Source organism: Habropoda laboriosa, unplaced genomic scaffold (assembly GCF_001263275.1).
Source record: "Habropoda laboriosa isolate 0110345459 unplaced genomic scaffold, ASM126327v1 scaffold9, whole genome shotgun sequence".
Lineage (NCBI taxonomy): Eukaryota > Metazoa > Arthropoda > Insecta > Hymenoptera > Apidae > Habropoda > Habropoda laboriosa.
In genome coordinates, this window is record NW_017100191.1 from 3,099,003 (window position 1) to 3,116,257 (window position 17,255).

The window sequence follows — 17,255 nt, forward strand, 5'->3', positions numbered from 1 at the left end:
GGGGAGCTGTGCGAGAGAACGGCAAGCCCAAAACGAGGACAAAGAGAAAATGACAAAGACGAGAGGGGCGTTCGATTCGATTGGAAAGGCAGGCAGAGGGGCCTCTTTCCTTTTACCAGCGTTTTCTCCGTATTATGCTCCGTACTTTCCGTTGTTCCTATGCGCGCGCGCGCGCGCCTTCGCCGAGTTGCACACACAAACACGCGCGAGTGCGCGCGCCTACACCTATACGTAAGCAATATACTCTATCCGGAGGAATATACATTCAACCGCGTTCTCTTTCTTTTCTGTGTTTCTTTGCGTCCATTACCTTTCATTCTCTCTACCTCTATCTCTCTCCCTGCCACCGCTTCTGCCTCTGCCACCGTCTATGCCTCTGACTATATCTCTGTATAGGTTCTTAGCACTTGTACACAACTTTTTCCTTTCCTCTCCTTGCTTCCTCTCTCTTTTGCCATCTCAATTACTATACGAGGTTTCACGTTATGTGGCTCTATGCTTTTGCGGCGAGAGGGCAGCTTTATACGTGGGTGAACGGGAAAATGTCTTTTGAAACCTTTCTAGGTCGCTCTCGATCGCCCCACTGTCAGTCATATACACGCGATTCCGCTCGAGGCTCTCGAGAAAATAGTCGATCTCATCGTAGTTTTCTTTTAGAGATAGTACAAGCTGGAATTATAGTCGAAATACGAAACTTTTCCGGGACTGGTATCCCCCCCCCCCCCCACCACCCTTTTGCCAAAAGAACCTCTGTCCCCGTCGAACAAACGTAACTCACTGGAATCTTTAAATAAATCTTCTTACTTAGCTGTAGTCTTTAAACACGAGTTTAAACTCTGCAAGTTTTTAAATGCGCTTCCCAACGTTATCTCATATAGTCGTGGTCGTCCTCCGGAACTCGAGCCTTGAATCGTTCTAAGAAAAAATAGGAAAACAAGAAGAGAGAGAGAAACAGGCATCGAAATGGAAGGGATAGAGACATGGCGAAGAGAGGGAGACGTAGATGCAGAAGGGAAGAGAAGAGAAGGAAAGGAAAGAGAAGAGCAAAGAGACGAGAAGAGAAGAAAAGGAAAGGAAAGAGAAGAGCAAAGAGACGAGAAGAGAAGAGGAGGAAAGGAAAGAGAAGAGAGAAGGGAAGAGAAGAGAAGTAAAGCGTAGGGAAGAGAAGAGAGAAGAGAAGGGAATGTGCGCGAAGAGGAGGAGAAGGAGGTGGAGTAGGAGGGGGAGGAGAGGGAGGTTCTCTTGGTGGGTACGAATGCGGCAAGGCCGAGAGAAGGAACAGTAAAATTGTGGAGAATGTGTACGCGCCATCAGGGTGGCCTAGATTCAGTCAAGACCTGCTTTCTAGGCAGCATTTCTCTTTATCATCGGCACCGCGAGTACAATGTATAGGTAAACCGTTGCTTGCCGCACGATCGTGGAGAAAATCTCAGGTGCACACACAGTGCGTACCCATTACCGACTCTCCCGATCGTTTTACCAATGATTTAATAAATAATAATGCTTGTGTAACCACGGACAATTACAGATTGCCAATTCGTATTGCCGCTCCACTTCAATTTTCCCCGTTTCTCCTCGCCTTCCAACCACCTACTCCTTCTCCTTTCCTTTCTGCCCGCATCTACGTCTTTACAGATTCAGTTTCTTTATCATCTTGAATGTGTACGCGATCCGCACTTTCGCGCGTACCATTCTGTGCTTCTTATTGAAATATACCGTCATCCTAGCTCTCACTATTTGACGAATAAATTTGCGAAATAATCGAGAAAAACGGTGGAAGAAAACTGTCGAGGTATTTACAAGGTAGGGCGAAAGATAACGAAAGAAACGAAGAAATAAAGTTTTCACAAAGTTTTGCGTAATCATTGTACGATACGCGTTGGTGTAGGAGTAATTTCGCGGGAAGACAACACACCGGTTCTGTTTTCCATTGTGTTTAGCTGTATCTATAACACGCGCAAACATTAAATAAGTGTTTCCTGCGCATACGTAATCGTTGATTATTGGACAGTTATCGTGCACGTGACCTACCGTAATCGACGACAGCGGTTCGAACGTGCACGCGGCAAGTGTTCCAAATCCTCATGGAGAGAAGCCACGAGGCGCGCGTGGAGGGACGTTTAATTCGTCTCTCCGTACGACAGGTCGTTAAACGTTGTGTAGATCATTGTCACGCACACCTATGCAACTACGCACACGCGAACTGACCAGCTGTGCGGGGCTACAGACGACGACGAACCGGTCGAAAGTCAAAACAATACGCGCGAGCACGCGTAAATGTGATTGTCGAATAATTCAAAAACATTTTTTACAACACATCGAAAACGTCTTGTTAACTGTGTGTATGTATATTTACCGATAAAAAGTTACTCTGTCGCAGGCATAGTTGATAAACGAGCAACATTTCGATACATTACACTGCATATAGGGCGTATGTAGGGTTCAGCTTGAGACAACTATAGAGAATGTATGTGGGTATATATACTTTGCGCGTTTCGCGTCGAACAAAAGAGCACTTAAGAACAGCGAGATGTAACGTGCGAGCACGGTACCGATCAAACGGGTGAATCAATCGCACCGTTTCAAATCTGTCATTGCACTTACCTTACCATGACCTGGCCCACGAACAAAATCACCACGGGTGCTAAAGTTCGGCCGATGTTTGGCAACTTGGTGCCAAGATCCGCAGGAGGCACTCACTTTTGCGATTGTATAGTTATGACACTCGGTGTACACGAAGAATATAGTAAGAAAGACCAAACGTGTTAAACGCGAAGGATTTTCCACAGAAAACGCGTGTACGCGAGATGACACTAGGACAATTGTCAGTCGTTGCGTAGAGCACGTACCGCGCTGATGGCTGGCAGCTGTCACTCTCGGTTTGCCCGTGAAAACGTCGCGGCACGAAGTGGCGTAGCGAATCACGGAGAGAGACGGAGAAAGAGAAAGACATAAATGCACACTAGGGGGCACCGTGATGGCGGCGGACGACCAGTGTTCCGTTGCGGACGGTGGCGCAAAGCGATTAAGCGATTTTGTTGTGGACCCCGATTCTTCCCTTCGTCGGCTCTCTCTTCCCGGCTTTCCACTTCTCCCGCGCCTCCTTTCGCCTCTCCCGCCGGCTGCGCTACGCCGTAAACGCGCCCCTGAACGGAAATCTGCCTTCCTCCCCACCAAGTGCGCGCAAACCCCTACCACCACCACCACCACCACCGCCAACACCACTACCAATTGCCATAAGTTAAACCGGCAAAAATCAGGATTGTATCAACTGTGTTTGTTTATAACACGAGATCATTTCTTCGTTTCAAATCGTTCGATTAATTTGATCGTGGCATTTAATATAGCGTTAAATTTCATCACGTACCAAATCGTTTGGAGCAATCGGTACCGGTATGATTTTCATTTGCACACAGTACATCGCAATACCCGTCTCTTTCTTATCCTATGTTTGACAGGTGAATAAAAGTGTAAATTTTCGAATTAATTGTACGGTGGTAGAAAGGAATTAAAAGTTATCGGCGATATCTTTTTGCCACATTATTTTTCTTCCGCAGAAAAATAGTCACTAGGTTCTGAAACTCTTTCGACGATCCTGTGTTAACCAGCCGTTCTCTTTACCCCACTATTCGTGTACCTTGATGCGCAGAACGTCAAATTTCATTTTCTGCGCCGCGTCTCCCCACAAGAAGCACACGGTTTCCGTGCATCCCGGTTATCCGTTCGCAGAGCGGGTCGATCGTTAACGCGTATCGCTACGGCCATTGTGTAAAAAGAAGTCACGGCGCTAGGATAGTGTACGCTGAGGACGAGACGTGTAGTTTTTCCAAGTTTTCCTCTTGTGATATTTAGAGTGTGCCAATATAGGTGAGTAATTTATACGCATACGTTTATTTACGTTTTAAGCGTTAGATTTTATTTCGAATAGTTTCGTGTTATAGTTGTCGTGAAAAGTTCGTGAAAAATCAGGTCGACTGGTCAAAGCAATGGTGTGATATGCGGTTTTTTCATCATAGAAGCGTAATCTTATGTGAAAGTGTGCATTTACAGCGTACGGAACGTTACGAAAATAGCATTTGTTATGAGTTTTAGGTAAATTATTCACGGGTTTAGAAACAAATTTTCATTTTCTAAGCTTTTTTCCATGGTTTTCGCCATTTTGCCTTGGCCAAGCGTGCAAAGTCGGCCATTACGTACGCGTGCTAGGTTGCGGTCCAGGGCCGGTTAATGACGTGCAAGTACACTTTATGCGTTTTTATCGTTAATTCATGAATTTTAGTCACACTTATACACGTTATCGATATCTCGTGGTCTCGCGATAAGTGAATAGTTGTGATATGGTATATTATTTGAGAAATGTCCTAATTCAAATGTGAAAGTCGATCACATCTCTTTTCCATACACACTACTTATTTATCATATTTTTCATCGCTTTTTTTTTATTAAACAGTTTAACAAGCATTAGCATTTGATCAAGTGTTGAGCAAGTGTATAGATACGTATTTTTTCACTTGACTTGGAAGAATTTTGTCGCGCGTAGTGTTGTCGATTTGGAATCTTCTCCAATCTCTAGGAATATTTTAGCATTGAAATGTAATTGTCGTGTGGAACAGTTTTTCACTGTGATAATATTCATTTTCTATAAGATATTCGGTACTCGTGTATACATAAACTAGTCAGTGAAGATAGAAAAATACGTGGTTTGTCAGTTAGCGTCCTCTAGCCGCTATTCCCAATCACGGCGAGATGATGATAGCTTTCGGGAGCAGAGCGCATGCTCATTAGTTGCCTTCGTTTTTTCTTCTCTCGTGCCCTCTTCCGGGGAAGCCTGCGCTCTCTGACGGTCGGTGTACAGGCAAGCTAGCAGGCGTTGCGCTACGCCATTGTTGAAAAGGGCAGCGCTCGAGGCGCACGCCGAGCTCGGACGCTTACACAGTTTTTTTCACTTTTCACCCATCCCGTTGCTGTGATATTAGATTGTTTTATACCCCATATTAGGTGAGTGTTGCAACACACAGTTATTTATTTTGCAAAGATCTTAATTTCGCGAAAGCTCGCAAGAAAATTGCGGAAAATCTGAAGGTGGGGTGACATGGCGCGGGCGGGCGGGCGGATCCTCTGTATATTTTTAAGAAAACACTATTTTTGCTTGGTTTGCATCAAAGAGGAAATTTTCCGGTGAAGCAAGTGTTTGCGATTTCAGTGTTCTCGTCCAGACGATGCTTTAACGGGAAATTTCGATACTAGTGATAAATTTTTGGTCATCTTTTTCCTTACGAGCTTTTCTTCTATCGCCATTTTGTCCGGGCGCGACCTCGCGGACGGCCATATTGTGTTCCACGTCTCCTCTCCTCTCGTAGTTTCTGGGGGCGGTGTGAGGAAAGTGCATCGTTCTTTTTCGCCGGTCGGGTAGATACGATTGGAAAAATTATCTGTCGTCAACTTGTTTTTGTTTCGCACACGTTGCTCGGCGCCATCTGACGTAACATTCAATGCGAGATAACAATATAAATAGATTACGCAATCGCGCGTAAGCAGTGGTGAATGCTCTTCGTTTTATTCCGCATTAATCTTCACGCGTGTATACTTGCATTGTCGTTGCCCCCCTTCCCCCACTCATCCAGCCAACTTAGGTTGAGACTTACGCGTTGCGCATGTCAACCGAGTAATCGATTTTCCATTTTATTGCGCGCCAATGATGTAAACCTCGGTGACGTAAATTCTATTACTCTTTTACCTGTGCCATTAAACCTTAACGTGGTTGGTGCTTCTCGAATACCCTATCGAACTTCGTCTACACTTTGCGAATCTAACGTCTAATTACGTCTGTATATTGTTGGTACTGTACATAATACTCTATCGTATGACAGTTAATGCACAGGATATTTTGGCAGACCATGGTGTTATCGATTGAAATATGTTTTCCACTCGACAAGTGGACATTTTATATCGGAAATAACGTTGAATTATTATTCTCGTGTTTGTAAATTACATCGTAATTAGACACCGTAGATCTCTTTATTTTGCATATACAGTTCGTTAAATTGAGATGTTTTAACGGCATTTATTTTCCGTGCGATCGACTCGACCCACAAATTTTCCTCCCGGATTTCGAGAGGTTTGTCGTCAGGGTGCTGGAATATCCAGCAGACGCCCCTGAATTCCAGGGGCCTCGAGCTAGTGCGCAAGTTAAATGCGCAGGTCGGGCGCAGCTGCGCATGCGTGGTGCTTGCGCGTCCTCCTGCATCATCCCCACCAAATCGTCCATTACCGTTATGAGGACACGCACAAAGGAAAAGGCCAGAAGACCAATTCGACCGACGCGCTTGCATCGTACGGCCATTTTGGAAGCTTCGGTGCTTCCTCGCGGAGCTTTTGCCGCGCGGTTACATATCAGTCGAGAGAGAATAGATCAATATTATTAATTCTGGACCTCGTAGTTTCGAGTCGTAGTCCGGCTCAATGTTCGTGTTAATCGGGCGTAGGATAGTTAGATAGCATTAGGCACGGTCGATATTTGAACGGCAAACAGATCTGTTTGGCCTGCCCGTTACCACGAATATTTTTCTTGCTTCTTCAGAAACGAGGGAACTTCGTTAAAGAAAATGGAAGACGACCAGCAGTTCTGCCTTAGGTGGAATAATCACCAGAGTACATTAATTCAAAACTTCGACACGCTGCTCGAAAGCGGGACGCTGGTCGACTGCACGCTGGCGGCGGAGGGGAAATACTTAAAAGCCCATAAGGTTGTTCTCTCCGCGTGCAGTCCTTATTTCGAGGTGAGTCTATTTTTTAATCCCTCTTATTCTCACCATTCTCCTTGGCTTTATACCATCCTCAACATTATTACCCTCATTACGATTATTTTCATTAATGTTAGTTGCATTTTATTGATTATTTAGCAAGGTACGCCCGATAGCTTTTTATGATTTTTATGATCGATTCAAAGTTAAAATAATTTAATATTAGTTTGGTTCAGTTTGAGGTCGCGATCAGGCGACAACTATATTGATCTTTTTACGTTCAAAGTGTAGCTGCAGTTATGTTAATACCTAATAAATAAAAGACAAATGAATAGACTCGTAAGAAATTAGTTATTCGAAAGTTAGTTTTCCATTGAATTGATTTACCAATTCCATTGGCTAAGTATGATTAGGATTGTATAATTAATCTTGGAATTCAAACTGAAAGGGGGGAAACTGAAATTGAAACAAGATGGCTGCCCTTGTTGAATGTTGTCTGGGCAGAAGCCCGAGAGGCAGGGGGACTGAAAGCCCAAACCCCCTCCTGGTTCCTCTTGGTAATCAATACAGAGAAAGCAAGATGGCTGATTTCCAGGGCACTTGCCCTGGGATTTTACCCTGACGTGGGTGGAGGGGGTGTGCGAAGAGAGGCGCAGTATATCATCAATTTGAGCTTTGAATTATAAAATTGAATTCCAATTATTAAGATCAGCTAATATTAAGATTGAAATTTTCTAACATTGATTTCGAACATGAACTTCTCTTAATAAAAGCTGCTTCGATTCTATTATATATGCCATTGAGAGCTTGGGCGTATGATTTCTTTTTACTTGAATTTGTTAGTCTTTTTTCTCGTTAATTTTGAAGTAGTCGCGTACCAGTCAGTAATTAAAGAATGTATAACAGATTGGTCGTGAATAAAATTCGAAATTCCTAACGGGAAATGTGTATATGGTGGTTCAATGGGGAAATGTTTTCATTATAGGGCCTCCTCAGTGAACACTACGACAAGCACCCGGTTTTCATATTAAAAGATGTTAAGTTTAAAGAATTAAAAGCAATGATGGACTATATGTACAGGGGAGAAGTAAATATCTCCCAAGACCAATTGGCAGCACTTCTTAAAGCCGCTGAGTCTCTACAAATTAAGGGTCTCTCAGAAAGTAAAACGGGTGGTAGCAGTAAGACGGACTCCTCTAGGCAACAAAAGGTCGTTCCACAAACAACGCCACCGTCGTCGTCAGACATTCCACACGCGTCTTCCGGGCTCACTATAGAAAAGAACAAAGTTCCTAGGCAGGGTATGGCGCAAGGTTCCGTAGGGGACCTGCCTGAAGACTCGGCCAGTCCCCAAATACCTAAGGGTCTCTCCTCGAGGTGAGAATATTCATGATAATATTATAGTTTACGTATAGAAGTAAAATTTAATACGACGCTTGTAAACGATTCGTTCGTTTGTTTATTTTGTTCACTCTTACAGGGAGGGCTCCCAAAGTCCACTTCCGAGGAAAAGAAAAAGGTACAGAAGAAGAAGCGTCGGTGAAGATAATTCGGTAGAGAATCATGAGGCTTCGAATTCAAGCGATATGCCTCAACAAATGGGTGTTCCTGCGCTTGGAATTGCACCCGTAGCGGACGAAAAAACCCATGCAGACCCTACAGACTCTATTGGTAGGTCAGCCTTAATGACGCAGCTGACGAAACCTGCGGATGAAATGCTACAGGTGAGTGAAAATGCTGAAAAAATGATAGGAATATTCGGCAAAAGTTTTGGCACGTAATCATGTTACAATAATCGCTTGCCAGCGACTAATGGAGACTGTTGCTATTACACTGTTCTCTTCTCGCGCGTTGGTAGAGTAAATATCGAACAAAATCCTACTATCTGATGTTACATTATCATAGTCTTATAGAGTGGAAACGGTGCGATACACGATCCTAATAATTTCCAAATAAGTAATGAAAGGAAATAAAGGATGAAAAGAATCGATTTTGTATAAAATATTTTTCTTTCTCTATAGTTGCCATTGGAAAAGCCAGAGCCCAATGACAGCCTTATAGAGCCAAAGTCTGAGTATTTAGAAGATCAGGAAGAAAGCGTCGAAGATCTGACGCTGGATGACGATATGAACGATCTGAACGAGATGGAACAAGATAACAATAGAGCCGGGCCCTCCCACGACCCCTCCCAACACCCTGGTAAGTTGAATGAACCTATGTTCCTTTTATATATTTTGTTTGTTTGTTCTTTTATTGGAACGTAGTAGCGGAATACAGGGTATTTTCGCGAATTCACATGATGCGAGTCGATTTAGTCATTTTCTACACGTACGTTGCGAATTGAATTATCGTTGCGTTAGACGTGTATATATGTATATATGCCTAGACGATTGTTGCTCACAAACACGGCGAATTCCCCATACGTAGTTGAATTTTAACGAGAAATCATATCGTGTTGTGACGAGTAGCAAAACTTCGAACCAAAGAATCAAAGTTTCTCGAAGCACAAGCTTTCCATTTGTATGATTATTGGTGTGTCGAGAATCTGGTAAAAGAAAGAAAGGTGATCGGATGCGCGGTGTAACGTTTATAGATAATGAATCGTGAATAGAAAATGCAGAATATAATCGTCGATTAGTGGAAAAAGGGGAGCGGGGAGCGATAGATACTCGTGTTATTTGTAACCGTGAGATTTCATGCGTTTAATCAGGCGTTTTCGAACGTTTCGTTTTTTCTTTGTTAAGTGTTAAACGGATCGTGCAATGATCGGCCGACACTAGCTTGGGTTTCCTCGTTGCAGGTGGGGGGGCGGGAGCGCGGTCTCGGTCGAGAGGGAATTTGGGTGGTGGTGGTGGCGGCGGCGGTGCCCTCTGGGCGTCTCATTTCCTCGAATGTAAAAAAGGGCCGAACATGAGGCGGCCACGGCCAGACGTAGACGCTGACGTAGACGGGTTGCTTAAATCGCTGGAAAACAAACACGGCAGAAAGTATAGTTTATACTCGGTTAAAATGTCCCTGGAAGCGATATTACGGCAGGGGGTTAGCACCACTCAGGCGTCAGAGATGTATGGCATTAATCGATCAACCCTGCAGTTCTATTTGAAAAAGTTGAACGTCAGAAGGAGATGAAGACGACAGCCTAGTAATGTAATCCAGCCTAGGCAGCCCTAGTGTTGTGCTCTGTATGCTTTAATTAATAGTTTAATGTAACGATGTTCGATATCGTGGAAATTCACCGCGCGGTAAAACAGTGTGTGGCTATACCATAACGCAATTCACTGTTCGATTTTATTCCATTGTTGCATTCAACGAATATACTTATATACGTGTTTCATGGCAATTTCTTCGGATTACACTTAACGAAGGAGGTTGCCACGAAACGATATATCCTCATACGCACATATCGTAGATTTTACGGAGCAACACTTGAAAATCTTAACTGTGCTGTGTATGCGTGTTTGGAAGAAACATACGCGCAGGGCTTATATTTCGTCCGTGACTTGCCGATTCCCGATTCTCTCGGTTATTGACTTGTTCCAAAAAATCTTGGTCGTATTTCGGAAAATCAACATGCGCCGCCTAGCTCTTCTCGTTATTTATACATATGTGTATACTACGCGAAAACTATGCATACACATATCATGTATATATGTGTATGTATAGGTTAGGAGACTACTTACTCCATGTATGAGTTTTACGATTGAGAGCTTTTTACCGTCGTTTCTATACGTATTATTCAAAGAGCCGAGCCTCGTTCTAAGAAGGAGGAAAGGTGGTAATATCTAAGCAGTATATTGATCTCGTTAATTGTTCAATACATTTTGTAGCCACTTTATCTTTGTTATTACTTATAGTCGTGTTCATGTTTATAATGAAATCAGTGTGAGTCGACAGGTGTAAGATCAGCGGTGTACAAAATGTCAAATGACTGTGAAGTAGCTTGGAAACTATCAGTATTACTTCTTCGTTGTAAGTGTTATCGTAGAGGTGTTTAAATTAGGTAAAAAGATATTCGAGGTATATCAAGAATTCGACGTATCTTCTCGTATACGTGTATGCATGCGCGCACGATGATCATCGCGACTGCGTTTAATAGGAATGTGTACCATATTTCGTGTTATTCATTGGACCAGTGGTTCAATTATTATACTATTTACGTGATAATACTGCCGCCGGGTATTTAGACTTGTTTGCTGTAAGAGAATGTGTATGATTTTTCTGATATCACAAAGAATACCCTGTATTTCACTACTTGAGACTATTTCAGCGATTCGAAGATCTCTCTTTTTTTCCCCCCCTTTTATTCTCGTTTCAATGAGAATAAATTGCTAATATAATAAAGTATTACCCTTCGTTCCTGATATTTAACGAGTTTTCTTTTTTCCTGTTTGTTTCGTTTCATTTTTCTTTCGTTTCGTTTCTCTCAAGTCACTCTTCAGTGGGTCAAGTTTGACGAGTATGGTTTTGTGATTGTTTAATTAGCAGGTATAGGTGCGTGGCACGTTACCGGAGATCGAAGTAACGCGGGAGGAGTCGTGGGCTCGGTGGCAGGAGCTCCAGGAACGACGGACGAAGTCTTTCTTGCAGCCCAGGAGGCCGCCCAGGCCCACCGGGACTCTCAAGGTAGGCTCATCCACATCATTTTTCATTAGCTCCTGCCCGCCGTAACAATAGGCACTCGTATTTGCCACAACTTTTCTTCTTCTTCTTTTCCTTCATTTTCTTCGTTTACTTCTTTACGTTTTTACTCAACGTTGATGCAATCAGCAACGTTTGTTTTTTACCTTGGAAATTCTAAAGATTCGTATAACAGATCCGATCGGGTGAAAACGAGTGGAAATATGGATATTCTACGAATGTGCTTAATCAAATTGTTCAATTGTCGTTACAGTGATGATGCACACACACACGCGCGCGGTGTTAAATAAGTTGGATGGAAATGGAAAAATATATGTTTCGAAAAAAAGGAAAAGCACATTCTCAGGATTCAATACGAAATTGTAGGCGTTTACTGCGAGAAAGTGCCCATTGCGCAGGTGTGACAGGACTTATTTTTTCTTTTCACTGTCGAATAACGTGGTTCAACCTAGATGCCGGTAGGTTCAAGAGTAGCACGGTCTCTGAAAGAGCTTTTTCACAATTTCTAAACAGGGCATGTAGCTTCTCGTTAATTTCCAAGATCCTTGTATCTTTGTCTACCTTTTTTTTTTTTTTTTTATTATTTTCATCGCGATACCACGTTACGAGGTTGACGCAAGGCTCGCCCACGATCGTTTTAACGACTATTACATTTATCGTCGTCGTTGTCGTCGTCGTCGTCGTCATCATCATCATCGTCGTAGTTGGCTTTTAGTCCTGGTCGTCGTTGACTCCTCTCTTTCCTCGTGTATACATACGCGCAAGTGCACACACAAATGCACGTGTTATTCTTATCGGCCGGTCGTGTAAAATATATTGGCAATATTCCCGCGCCTATAATACACACTTTCTTTCCCTTTTTGTTTGCGGCTAGTCTTTATCGTTGGCCTCGCAACGCGATATCGCGACCTCTCTCTCCTCTGCAAGGAAAAAGTCGACCGTGCGGAGCAGCTCTCCGCCGCGCGACCACCGACCAAAGGAAACACGAGACTCCTCGCTTCTTTGATACAAATTCGCGTCACGAAGGAACAGTAGAGTCTATAATATAACATCCCCCTCCGGATACACGTCTCGCGTGATGTGATGTCTCTTTCATATTTCACGTTATAGGGTAGAATAATGATAATAAAAGGGGGGGAGGGGGAATTAAGAGAAACGACGGAGGATGCATATGTGTGCGTGCATGTGACTGGTTGAATATGTGTATACACGCGAGAGAAAGAGCGAAAGTTGCGAAATACGGATAATAGAAATCATCGCGTCTCTTATTTCGTGAAAATAGAGCACGAGTTTCTTCTTCCTAGAATAATCGCTATCGGCGCGGTATACATTGGTGGTGCTAACTTTCGATTTTCCCCGTTTATCGATTTAAACTCGGACAATTACATTCCGGAACGTGGAAGAATGATACGTGGCTAATTATTGGCGGATAGGCTCTCCGAAGTGTCTCTCTAGGTAGGCTTTTCTCTCTCTCGTACATTTCGGGGGGAAAAAAAAATCGTGTGTTACGTTTTTTTTTTGCGCTACGTGTGAACGTGTACGATTTGCATTTCTTCAGATTCTATTCCATAACTCGTATCGAATATGTATGGAGGTCAGTCCGTTGCCTAATTTGCGTTTTGCTGCATAGGTAGAATACGGGAACAACTCGTGTGTAACGCATTCAAGTCAGACCGATCGATGAATCATTAACGTTAGTTGAATTTATGGCGATCGGTACTAGTACGCCAAAAATCCAATAAAGTAGTACGCTCTACTGGATAAGAGTTATACGAGTGTATCCATCGGGTGCTAGGTTAAACAGTTCTAAATTAATCTGTCTTGTTAAAGTAACGAGATACGCGTCAAGTCATTTTCCAGTATCATCATAGTTAATTACGGTGTCCAATAGGATCTCTGATATATGTGTTCTACACATAAGGTGTGCGTCCTACATTCGCGCATTCGTAGGTAGATAGAAAGTTTCTACTGTCACCACGCAACGTGACACCGTATTCTCGCATAATTCGTATCTCGAAGTAATCACAACGTTTGAAGAATAGTAGAAAAGACGGTGGAAATATGACGATCGTTAGAACGAGCAAAGTAGGTTACTTGGATCATCGTATGCGACTCGAGGGGTTATCGAAAGTTCGAGTTTCGTGCGAGGCGAGTTTACGCGCTTGGTAAAACCGTATATACCGACTTCCTATAGAGAATAAAGACAGAACGCTTTTGTCGTTGTCTCTTCGTCGGTTAGACAGCCTTGAGCTCGATAAATCACAAGCAGAAGTATAATCGCGATGTTAAAGATTCGCCTGACTCGGTTTAATTAACACGATACGATCAATGACTCGAGCAATGAATCGCGTGCGCGCGCATCTATAGCGGGAGATGCTACGAGAAATGACACGGTGAACAAACGATCAAATGAAACCCTTTATTCAACGATAAACTAATTAATCAAAATTTACCGGCCGATAATTCTCGAGCGTGTATATTACGCGAAATGGGGAAAGAGGAGAACTGTGTGTGAAAAAGAGAAAAGCAGAGGAGAGGAGAACGAGAAAGAGAAAGATGTACGCGCGCAGCAGCTGCTGCCGTTGTCGTTTCATCGGATCGATGCATCTGCTGTATAGTAACTACTATATGCAGCTGTCGTTGGCAGATGTAACGCGAAGCTGCCCGGTTCTCGTATAGTATAGGGATCAGTGCACACGGCATCGCGAAAACAGGAGAAAATCGTTCTGTGTCGGGGATAAACACGTTCTCCTGCGAATTACTTTTAATTAGAATGGTAAATAGAGGTGTGGTGGGGAGGATCGACGAGGAGGGCAGAGAGACACTTCCGGAGGGAGGTATTTGATTACTCGGAGCACAATTAGTTCGATTGAGAAAGGTAGGAGATTGAGGAGGAGGGGGTATTTCCACGCGATCACGATAGGTTTTCTTCTCTTTCTTTTTTTTTTTTATTTTTTGCTTTTTATTATCGAAGGAGAGGTGTGTTAGGGCGAAATGATCGCACAAGAAGGTGATCCAACGTGGGATACAAGGTAATTTCGGAGAGAGAGGAGCGATCTCTCCGTCAATGCTAGTTCTTACGTGACAATTTCGAGTAAAGCGATATTGGTATTGTAGTTGTTGCATTTTATTATATCGTATATACACTTGGTTTTTTTTCTTTAATTTTTTTCTCGATTGGAACACTATCGATAGGTTCGTTTTTACGATATTTTGAACAGAGCGTGGAATTTTTTGAAAGTGCTCGCATTGATGGGGAAGATCGTCGTTTGTCTTTATCGTCAGAGACTTGTTACCTTGAATCGATTGTTCGCGTGGTTTCCGGATCAGAGTGATAAGAAAAAGGGAGCTTTTTAATCGAACCTGTATCGCACATTTTTCACTGTCTTTTTAACACGTTCCGTGCCGCGTGGGTTATCGATCGTCCTCGATGTTGAACGATTTCCGTTTGCGCCGTTCGAGATAATATGTCGTTCGGAAAAGCTTTTACATACGTACCGTCGTGTAAAACGGAGGCAGTTTTCTTAATGGATTACACACGTATCGATATTCTTTGTACGTCGATTGGGATGGGTCCACCAGTGACCCACGCGGCGTAAGAAATGCATTTCTTTTTTTTTTTTTTTCATTCGTTACATCACAGGCGGGACGCACATTCGACGGAACTTTACCCCATAAAAATCCACGCGTTTAAACACGCGACGTGCAAATAGAGATTAACAGAATAGAAATTTGTCTCTCACAGATACGAAGAAAAGTTTGCTGCGTCACGAAATCAAAAAGAAAGATGGGAAAGTTTCAAAAGTGAGACGTCGTTGTGAGAACTGTTACCAAAAAAATGTGCAAATGTTCGGTAGTCGGGTTGCGAGAAATTGTACCATCAAAACAGTCACGTTTTGCGAGGATTGTTCTGGCAAGCCTCACCTCTGTCCGCCCTGTTTCAATGCGGTGCATTAACCCTTCGACAATGCGCGTCAAGTACCTAACTGTTTAGCTCAAGATTAGACTCTTAGGAAACGTGTTAGAAAAGGATGAGATATTATTGTTACATCTATCCCATATTTCGGAGTTATTAAAACTGTACGTGTAAAATATAAATTTTTTCTGACCGTCGTTCATAATTCAAATTAGACTGTCGAAGGGTTAAATCGCCGTTTACGTTACCCGGTAAACTTTTTTTTTTCTCGTTTAAATCGCGTTAATAGGAACAGGGACACGATGAGATCGAAGAGGAGTGAAAAAAGCAGAGGGGAAGAGAGGAGAGAGAGCGAGAGAGGGTGAGAGAGAGAGAGAGGGGGGGGGGGGGGTGGTTCAAATTAGACTGTCGAAGGGTTAAATCGCCGTTTACGTTACCCGGTAAACTTTTTTTTTTCTCGTTTAAATCGCGTTAATAGGAACAGGGACACGATGAGATCGAAGAGGAGTGAAAAAAGCAGAGGGGAAGAGAGGAGAGAGAGCGAGAGAGGGTGAGAGAGAGAGAGAGGGGGGGTGGGGGGTTGGATAGGTCGAGGGTGAAATTTGATGGATAACGCACGGAGCAAACGCGGGGTGTGATAGAGTTGTGCAAAAGAAATAAGAGAAGTAGCCACGGCACGGAACGTGTTCTGCTGTGCATATAATAGCACGCAATTGTGTTCGATTTAATTGTGCAATTTGATTCCGATTAAAAGTTGATTCGCGTTTCCGGCATGAAGTGTGACGATGAAGAAGAGAAAAACGGTCACGGAGGGATTATTTGCTGCGCGGTTCACGCTGATACATATATTTTGATCGTTCCAACTTTTCCTTAGCTGTGATATATTTCGTTCATGCGTGACAAAACGCGTACGTAGGTGAAAGCGAAAAAGTAGAACCGGCGTTGCGCCACGTTATTTCCAGTGCGTAGAGAGATTTCCTGTAAATGTCGTTGTTGAAACAAAGATATTTCGGTGGATATGGTAAAGGTGAGCGCGTGCTCGTTTGTATCAGCCACCCGAAGAAATACCCCAGGCATATAATCGTCTAGCGTGTTTCCTTCTCTTTTTTTTTTTTTATCCCTCTGTCAACGAACAGCCTTTTCCGATTATCATCGAAGCTGTGAGCGTGCGTTGTTACGCTGTGCTCTGCGCCCCTTTTCTTCGGGTCAAAGTGGGGACGCGTCGCGTTCATCTGTACCACTGATACCGGAATACAACCCTCGTATCCTAAAGAAAAAGATAAACCACACCCATTTGTAGTCGTTTACGTGTTTTTTTTGTTGGTAGACGAGTAAAAGTAGTATACACCACGAATGTACGTGGTTGGTAATGAATAAGCAAAAGCAATTTGAAGAAAAAAGAAAAAAAAAAGGGATAGATAATTAACGTGTAATCGCGTGTCCGTCGCGCGTGGCAGAGATGCACACGAGACGATTCGATCGCGTTTCTTTCTTTCCTACGCTTTGTTGCGACGTAAAGCCAACCGTGTGTGCGTGCGTGTGTCCTTCCTTTTACAATACTTTCGCGTTGGACCGTATCCTGTACGGAAGGATTTTTTTCAGCCGGGGAAACAAAGACGAAGTTAACGTCAGGGGGCGGTATACTCCTGTGACCAAAATTGCACGATGGGAAGAGACACTAAAAGTACATCCTCGTACTTCGGTATATCTTTATCCCTCGTACCTGTCGTTTCTGATTCTATCACGCGTCTGTTTCTCGCGTACAAACGGTGAAGGGTGAGGAGGAGATTATTCTCTGAAATTTTCCGAACAACAGAAAGCACGCGACAACACGTAACCGCGGTTGGTCTTCCGTCGATCGTCACTCGCGTAACAACGAAACGACCCGTGAACACGGCGATGGGAATAATATGTGATTCGTGTTCGTAAAAATTCACACGAATCGCTGAAAGCCTACA

At 43.3% G+C, this 17,255-nt stretch overlaps 1 protein-coding gene across 1 annotated transcript in view; it reads left to right on the forward strand.

Moving 5' to 3' along the window:
* The first annotated feature begins 4,831 nt into the window (after window positions 1–4,831).
* The window catches only part of LOC108570109 (modifier of mdg4-like), an 80,388-nt gene continuing 67,964 nt past the window's right edge, over window positions 4,832–17,255 (forward strand). The window contains exons 1-6 of the mRNA XM_017931903.1: window positions 4,832–4,998; window positions 6,581–6,779; window positions 7,729–8,120; window positions 8,224–8,467; window positions 8,765–8,942; window positions 11,226–11,366. Coding sequence (XP_017787392.1) covers window positions 6,606–6,779; window positions 7,729–8,120; window positions 8,224–8,467; window positions 8,765–8,942; window positions 11,226–11,366 — 1,129 coding nt within the window. The 5' untranslated portion in view covers window positions 4,832–4,998; window positions 6,581–6,605. The remainder of the gene's footprint in view (window positions 4,999–6,580; window positions 6,780–7,728; window positions 8,121–8,223; window positions 8,468–8,764; window positions 8,943–11,225; window positions 11,367–17,255) is intronic.